At 39.0% G+C, this 9,019-nt stretch overlaps 1 protein-coding gene across 1 annotated transcript; it reads right to left on the bottom strand.

The window, feature by feature from the left end:
* Window positions 1-1,097: 1,097 nt before the first annotated feature.
* LOC103717659 (elongation factor 1-gamma 2-like) lies at window positions 1,098-7,100 on the bottom strand. The gene is made up of 8 exons (XM_008806135.6): window positions 6,695-7,100; window positions 6,518-6,561; window positions 4,445-4,594; window positions 4,294-4,354; window positions 4,160-4,212; window positions 3,979-4,080; window positions 3,395-3,899; window positions 1,098-1,786 (listed from the first exon to the last, which is right to left on the bottom strand). The coding sequence occupies exons 1-8, from the start codon at window positions 6,891-6,893 to the stop codon at window positions 1,407-1,409; spliced, it is 1,494 nt and encodes a 497-aa protein (XP_008804357.2). The 5' UTR covers window positions 6,894-7,100; the 3' UTR covers window positions 1,098-1,406.
* Window positions 7,101-9,019: the final 1,919 nt, after the last annotated feature.

The following is a 9,019-nucleotide window of genomic DNA, read 5'->3' on the forward strand; positions in this document are numbered from 1 at the left end:
ACTTCTCTACAAGGATACTTGCACCATATAGTGTGTTTCTCATGCGAGTTTAAACATCTAGCATGTCAATATGCAGGTTGATTCCCTCAGATTGCATTGCTCTCCCTCCCACTGATAAATGCATAAAGTTCTGCATTATAGGTTTGAGAAGGCTAAAGTTCCTATGCTGTTATCCTTCGATTCGTAGAAGCTTTCCTCTATTGATCTATAAATGCTAGTGATTCTGAGGATTCGAAGACATCTTCTTATTTCAAGCTCGTGTGTTGGTTTATGGTGTACCAATATATAGTTTGTGTAATGGGAACTTGTCGTTCTCCGCCTTGTGGCCTTTATCCTTCAAAGACAAGAAGACAAGTCTTTGCTCATTCTTCATAGGGAAATCGAACTGCAATTATATTTTCGCCTGGATACTATCTGGATTCCTGTGTAAATCAAACACTGGATTGCTTAGTTTCATCTCCATGGGAGCCCAACTACAGGAAAATGAGAGTTGTATCCAAACAGCATGTTGAGATTATCTGATTTTTGGCCTCAAAGGTATCCCAAAGAGATGCTGCAGGATTCTCCCTAGGACAGCAACCATGGTGAACAGTAATCATGTCAATGAATAAGACAATTCCTTGCCAAATATAAGCATCCAGCTAAAATAGGTTATATTACTCCTCAAAAACATCCTAATCTAATGAGCAGCCACCAGCTTCAGCAGCACCATGAGGTTAATGTGTGGCCTAACCCAAGAAATTAATAATTTGGTAGAGAAGGCAGCTGCACCGGCCCTGGATAATGTAAATACTTGCAACGTCAAACTACTGAGGACGAGTATTATCAAGCACTATGAACCCCCCCGAGTTGTACAATACATCATGGGAGACTTTACTAAATTATCATATTATTTTGACCTCATCTAATGATGTTTAAGCAGATGGTTTAATTGCATTTACTCAATCAGTAACCTTGTTGGAAATTGGATTGACTAAAGTAAACAAAATGATCAATCTACATTTGGATGCAAACCAAATCCGAATTTTGGAAACAGTTATTCCTGTAGTTACACAAGCTCAGGGTTGAGTAAGAACAATGAATGAACTAGCAGAGCATTAAACCCTTAAAACAATATAACTTGGTTATAACTTGTAGGAATCACAATCAGCACATAGCTCTCTCCTAAAAGTGAGTCCAGATAAATAATAGACATCATAGTCCCAAATTAACAAAACACCAAGCGAAAAAGAAAGACCAACCACCTAAACAAAGACTCTGTTTTGCAGAACTCAGGTAACAAAACGGACCGGGTGATAGAAAAAGTTGTAACCAGCAACTAATGATATCACCAGAACAAAGATACCAGCTCCAGCATGAGAAGGGCAGAATAAAGATAAATCACGGTATAAGGCTGAATGAAAAGATTACTTGAAGCACTTGGCATCCAACAAGGCTTCACCCTCGAAGGGTTCCTGGTCCTCAATCATGGCATTTACCCGCTCCTTCTGCACTTCATCGGCTATGTCCACCTTGGTCCACTCGTAAAGCTCCATGTCATAGCACTCATCAAGCACAAACTGTGGGATCTGCTGTCCACGGAAGAGCCACAGCCCCTTGACCTTGTAGGGCGGCTCTGAGCCTATTACAAGCATCTTGCCAAATGCATACTTTCGTGCCAAGTCCATACGCTGCAGGAATCCACTTACCTTGTTTAGGGTCACGAATGAGACGGTGTTCTCATCATTGTACTTGTAGTCACAGAACCATAAAGAGTAGCCTTCTGGGTCATACATATTCCAGAAACCTGCAACAGCACAAAAGATTAGCATGATATCTAGTACAAGCAAATGCTAAGTGAAAACTTCTAGTTGTAAAATATTTAAAACATTAGATATATTATAAGCATTATTAGCAGATGTATCTTAGAACTCATTGATTTTTCTCCTAAATCTCATCTCAATATCACAAGTCCTGTATTGGATCCCACTCCCTCAATAACAGCCCATCTACTTCGCAAATCAAACCGACCATCGACCATGTACCAGGCATTGACTGAGATAGTTTCAGCTTATTCATGATTCTTTTCATTGCCAGATGATTCTCAGAACCATTCTCAATTAAACAAATTAATCAAAAGTCAGTGACTGAAAAATCTAAAGCTTTCCTTATAAACTTACTAAAGGCGGCATTCAATAAATAAAAATTTGATGAAGTAAACGTTCAGTTGATCTCTTGTGCTGCATCCTTTTGGTTAGACAAAAAGGGAGTATTAGTCACTTTAGATTATTCAAAATATCTCTGACTTCCCGAAAAATTCATCTGATTATTTTTTCCAATTCTGAACATTTACCCGATTGCCCCTAATCAAATTATTCCAAACATAAAAAAATATGACTGATTAAATAAATTAGCCCCACTGGGAAAATTAACAGTGTTAGATCCTAGCAATTCACAATATTCAAATGAAAGCAAGTTAGATGGGCACCCAGTATGCCCAGTTCTTTCCTCCAAATACTGATCTCCTGCATATAATAAAGGAGAAAAATTTGCAAAAAAACTTGATCTTTTGCCGTTCACATATTTAATAAACATAGAGATTTACTTTCTACCAAGATATTACAATCATGCAGAATATGTTCAAACCATGCTTCAAATATATTAATATAAGAAGCATTATTACTATCAATGTGATATGCTTTATGGACCATGAGGAAAAGCAGAGATAAATCTGTCGAAACAATAGAGAGTACACCCTTTATACGCAGGCTTCAGATGATGACATAAATATATATACACACTCCATTACCAATGAGAGCAAACAGGCTCAAAAATAAGTTGTCCTCTAGATTTTTCAAACATTACACCAATGTATCTACGAGAACAATACGTCAGCACTAGAATGGTCAAAAAGCTTGTGTTGGGGAAGTGGGGGTGTGAATTGCTTCTGATGCCAAAGGGGCATGCTACCGTGAAAGATTACAAAAAGATCACCACTGTAGTCTTCATATAAACATCAGAATGTCTTGTTATTGAATTTAGTTAAAAAACATTTTAAACTTTCACACACTTGTTTGCTTGTTGGAAGCTAACGATGCTGACTGAAATTGCATATCCTAATACACTCGTAAGTTGTATCTAACACTAAATAAATGCCCCACTACCTTCAACAGCTGCAACTAAGCCTAAGATTGCTTTTAATCATAGGTCAAGCTGTAGCACGGTGACTGCCTTCTGAAGTTACATGTGACTGCAATTATAGCTATCAAGTGAGAGAGTGGGTGAGTGGGCGAGTGGGTGAGTAGGTGAGTGGGTGAATGAGCAAGAAAAAGAGAGGAGGCAATTCCAGTAACTGGATTTGAAGCACATCAGTTGCATGCAACCAAACCACAAAGATATAGAGCAAAAGGAGTACCCTTGATGGCAACCTCGCGGAAGTTGGTCTTTGTATTTGAATATAACCTCTTCCACTCATCTAATATCATCTTACTAGGGGGCAGCAGGTCGAGAGGATTTTTCGGTTTGGGCTTGGGTGCCTCTTCTTCCTCCACAGCATCTTCTACTTTAGGCTTTGCAGGCTCCTTCTTGGGTTCTTTCTTAGCTTCCTTCGGCTTAGACTCTTTATGTTGAGCAGGCTTTTTCTGTGACTGAACAGGTGGAACTGAATCTGCCTGCTTTACCTCACCCAATACCTTGGAGAAATTTGGTTGATTAACCATAGTCCAGAAGTATCTTTCAACATGAGGAAATTCTGAGGTAAAACTCTTGGTCATGATTCGGTTGAATCCAATATAAAGGTTGCATGTCATGATAATATCAGCCAAGGTCACAGAATGGCCAACAAGGTAAGTATTTGTGGATAAATGAGTGCTCAGAGCACCTAGAGATCTCTTCAAAGCAGAAATTGCAAATTCCTCACCCTGTACAAGGACAATTCTTTAGTGTGCAAAGATATATACCATAGACTATGAAAACAAAATATGAGGATTTAAAACAAACCACAGCAGTAAATGGGAAATATCCCAGTCTTGGATATAACCATCGTGATAGATTCACATCAATCTCCATTGATGCAAAGTCAATCCATTGCTCAATTCGGGCCTAAAACGATATTTTGAAACATTAATAATTAACACAGGCATCATAATAAGCTTAAAATGCTAGCAGCCAGAAAACTTACATAATCAATAAGTGAAGAACCAAAAAGAGGATTGTCAGCCTTCAAGCGGGTAACTAGAGAGAAAGAAACAAATAATTACTACAATATCAGATTTCATAAAAGATATACCATGATAGTATATGATCCATCCATACCATAACGTGCTATTGCATTACTCTCAAAAATGGGACCATCAGGTGTCTCCAATACAGGAACCTGCATGATCATAAACCATTTTTCTCCATCAGAAAGACACAGCAACAGATTGTTATCCTAAGGATCTTTATATGGAGACTTACTGCATACCTTCCCTATAGGGTTCATCTTAAGAAACTCAGGAGTTTTATTTGATACACCCATTTCAAAATTCTTGGCCAGTTCAACCTGGACCCCACTGTATTCTGCTGCAATAAGTGCCTTGAAACCATTCTTGTTTGTGTTACCGGCATGCAAAATCTGTAAGGTACAGGTATCAATGCATCATTTTAATATACAAATCAACTCAATTGAATGTTTACCAATATCAACAAGCGAACTTGCATTACCAACAAAATTAAAACAAATTCTGAGTAAAACTAAAATATATTCCCTGGCTGATACCTATCTTTTTTCACAAGTGTTTTTTTTTGTGTGTGTAGTTGAGTGTCTGACTTCCAGCGGTTTTTCAAAGAGAAGAAAAAAAATATGAACATTTTAAGGACTTGTTTAATTGTTATATAATGCATGAGATTGTATGATGCTTGAAGATAAGATGAATATAATCAAAATTGAAATGAAATTAGATAGAGATGAGGAAATGGGGAATAATGACATTGATTAATTTCCAAGTAAATCACTCTTTACCACATATATTTGCCAAAATTGAGACATTATGATGATCCTTATCAATAAATCTGAAATTCACCATCATTCTGTCTCCAGATATCACAAATCATACAGCCATTACACCACTCTCTCCACACTCAACCCTACAAGGCCCCCAACTCCCATCCAATCACCACTTTTCATTCTGCTCACATCCTGCACTTTTTCCATTTCCTTTTGACAATTCACCCACTCACCTACCCCTTTGTGTTTCCGAACATTTCTCTCACATTAAAAATAGGAGGTTGAAAGGATCAAAGGCTTCAGCAAAACGAGGCATACAACATCTGTCAAAATCTGTTGCAAGAAGATACCAAAATATTTGATCTTTGAGCCTTTGAGGCATCTTGGATATTATTAAACATAGCTAATGGCATAGCATCTTAATTTACATGATCCACAATATATCATGGTATAATACAACAAACAGGAGTACTAAAGTCAAGTGTTGGCTTGAAACTTGGATAACATGGAACAAAGTTAAAATCCTTGAGCGTCATAACAATTGTCAGAAACCCAAAAGAAAATTCATGTTGACCATCATAATCTACACGCCAAAACTTATGGCCTAGGAGCATCATAGACAAGTGTCATGGGTTAAAGCTCATCCAGTCTGCATGCCCACTTGCTAGGTGTCATCCCCCATTACAAAGTTGTGAAGGCAATTACAACCCAGGGGGGATGACTGAGAGCCTGGCTGAATCTAGACACTACTTATGTGGCAAAGAGACCATCTTATCAAATAGGTGAATAATTTCTTTAAAGAATCAAGAAATCAAACAAAGTCTTATCATGGTTGGCCCACCAAAAGACGTAATTGTCACATAGTAATTTGCCAAAAAGAAAAAAAAAGGATAAAATCTAACATAACACAAATAATACCCAATATCATATGTTAAAAGATAACAGAACCTTTTTTTTAAAAAAAAAAAAGAGAGAGATTCAAACAAACCGGCATACACATAGCAAGAAGTGACCATCAGATATCAATCTTTTGCCCCCAGACAAAATTTCTCCGTATAGCAAACTTGTTGCAAAGTGAGATCCCTAAGCTTCTATGTAAAGCAACTAACTTTTTAAAGACCAATCTAATGATGACATAAAAAACCAAGACCTAGCACCACATACCCAATCCATTAAGCCCACAACTAAATTTTCTCTTGAAACCCTAATAAAACCCTATATCACCAGTTATACACGGCAAAAACAAAATTCCAAATTCCTAGCGAAAAACATAAATGTATTGGGGAAGGCAAAATCAGCAGTAGATTACTATCAAGCAAAAGGAATTTGGCTTACTTCAATCGTACATGAACGTTCCAGGAGCAAACAAAACGAGAACACAATTTTGAATTAAGTAACCATCTAGCCATCTTACTCTCTTTGTTTCTACCTTCCATGAAACGAATATACATAAAAAAAACCCTAAAATCCTAACACCTCCCAGGAAACAAGATTGAGATCATGAAGAAAGATCCTGTAGCAACAACCACAATTATCTGAAAAAAAACTCACCAGCGCCATAGAGCCGATGGTCTGCCTCCGCCTTGATATCGTATCTAGACAAATCAAAAATAGAGAAAATAAAACTCAGAAAAGGGAACACAAAAGATCTACTTGTGAATCGAGAAAAGGAGAAGAACCAGGAATCCAGATCGGAGTAACCGAGAAAAACAGGGGGGCGAATAATACCCAAAGAGGAGGCCGGGCGGCGCTGAAGAGCAGAGGAGAGGCGCGAGGAATAAAACGAGGATGCTTGTAATACGCCTCCGGCGTCGCACATATAAGAAGCTCTAATCTCGCTAGGGCAAAAGCACCGGGGCTGTGATGTCCCTTTGAGATGAATAGATCTGCCGTTGAGAGTGCTTATAGATACATCTTGTCCCTTCATAACTAGCGTCAAGTAGAAGCGTTATTACTTTGTAGTTTGACAATTTACATTAGCGGCCTGGATGGCTTCGAATGGGGATGCGGACGGCAGATCAAGAGGAATTTATGCGTGGAAAAGTATAAAACGTTGTGCTGAGTTGGATCGGTGGCCAATCTAAGGCTTGGGGTGGGTTGCTTGCCTCGCAAATGCAGTGGGCTAAATTGCTATGGATCTTACAATACTCGACCCAATCTTTAAGGTGGAAAACACAAGAAAAATTGGAAATAAGAAAATTATGCAAGGTGGCATAATTGTTAAGTATTTATGTCAATTTTTTTTTTCGAGCGTTAAAATTCTATGAGTCTTGTTGCCGCTAAAACCCGAACTGAGGTCGGAGCACTACTCGGTTTGCTTTAAGATCGATGAAAATTGAATTGCATGAGGCGATTGAAGTGCGGAAGAACTGGTCTCTTCTAAAGACGACCTGCAAGAAGTCTGCTTGCCAAAAAATTTCTAGCGGAGGGCCCTTCGATGCCTAAGTCTGAAAGTGAGGCAATATTATAGAAAGGAGAAATCTTTGCGGAGTAAAGTCTCTAAATGAGCTTAGCTGAAGACTCTCGAGCCACCCTTTTATATAGGGTAATATATCAATCTGTTATCTGATTTTGTACAACATGTAGTAATTGCAAGTAAAAGTCAGTTACATGTTTACAATGTGGAAACCATCTTATGTAAGTAGCACGTGGCGGTAATTATGTGATCGTTCATTGACAGCAATATTACTATAGCTGTTGTTATTTGTTAGTACGTGAGGAGTGGCTCCTTGGTTTTTACTGAAATTGTTCACCTTGGTTAATACAGAGGCCAAAGAGGTCGATCTAATTCGAGTTTGAGATATCCAACATTTTCTCAATCACTTGCCCCCCCTTCCAAGGTCGAACTGTATTTTAGTTCGGATAACGAAAGTCATATTGTCATCTCGATCAAGGACAACTTCTAGAAGGGAGTTTTAATGTGTCAGTTGATCTTCTCGAAGCGTTATCATATTAGAGCTATCCCGAGGCGCCATTATTTTGGGATTTTTTCGAGGTGTCATTAATGCGGTGATCTTGGTGAATCGCTCATATCATATCCCGAGCTGACACGTGAATGAATCGGCTCGAGTAATCGAACTGTCGCCTTAATTAGGGGCATTCGTGCCCCTATATAAGGATAATCACCTCCATCATTTCGCACTTTCTACACATTTGCATCTCCTGGGTGGTTCTTCGACGAAATTTTTTTCCTCTGGCTCTGGCGTTCTTTGTGGTTTCTGCCAATTATCGGTCGGTTCCTGCTTTTGGCTGCTCGGGTTTTCTTTTATTGTCTTTTCCTTCTCTTTTCCTCCCTATTTTATTCACCATGAGTGACGCTAAGGATTAAGTCTCCGTAGGGAGTTGGTCATCCAACCATTCTCCTCGAGCTCAGCAGTCCTCACCTTTGAGTGAGATTGAGCCCGAAGTCCACTTTGGCCTGGACTATAAAGTATCAGTCCGCACTCAAGTGGAGATGGATTTGATCTGAGCTCAGCACTTCGTCTCTGTCAAGTTCACTTTTGAGCTTGCTGGTCCCAAAGACCGGGTAACAAACTCTCCTCCATCCCGGCTCGGCCTGTATGAGGAAAGTTTTGGGGTCGGGCTTACACTATCTCTTCACCCTTTCATCATTCTATTGATGAGGGTTTGCAGCCTCATCCCGACTCGAGTTGGTTCCAAACTTTTGGTGAGTTATCATAGGTATAGCTGTGATCCAAGCTTCTCGAACAGTCTCCTAGGATTATGCGTACGATATCCAGACTTTCTCAAAGCAAAATGGGGGATTACATTGAATATTATCATCTGTAGAAATTAAAAGAGAATTGTGGTCAATAAATATAGGAGGTAGATGGCAAACATGGGAATTGGGGAGTCTTTGGGTCCAACTGGAGTTTGCATATGCCTTATCAATCCTCTTCCGAACTTTGGCCAACCCCTATTGATAATTACACCATGTAAACCTAGGCCTGAAGAAGCTAAGATCTATAAGTCCATATTGGTAGAAATAAACGGACGAAATTCTCTAACTCCAATCTTCTGGGAAAAAGGCCTGCGACCCCAACAGTTGGAACA

Source organism: Phoenix dactylifera, chromosome 9 (genome assembly GCF_051530095.1).
Source record: "Phoenix dactylifera cultivar Ajwa chromosome 9, Ajwa_hap1_PhDact_Kaust_v1.1, whole genome shotgun sequence".
In the NCBI taxonomy this organism is placed as follows: Eukaryota; Viridiplantae; Streptophyta; class Magnoliopsida; order Arecales; family Arecaceae; genus Phoenix; species Phoenix dactylifera.

Bases quoted from the DNA above. Each gene is read 5' to 3' on its own strand.
- LOC103717659 (XM_008806135.6), bottom strand. From the start codon at position 6,893: ATGAAGGGACAAGATGTATCTATAAGCACTCTCAACGGCAGATCTATT. The intron at 4,595-6,517 runs GTGAGTTTTTTT...TGTACCTTACAG, and splicing joins CCATCGGCTCTATGGCGCTG to ATTTTGCATGCCGGTAACAC. The intron at 4,081-4,159 runs GTAAGTTTTCTG...ATATCGTTTTAG, and splicing joins GTTCTTCACTTATTGATTAT to GCCCGAATTGAGCAATGGAT.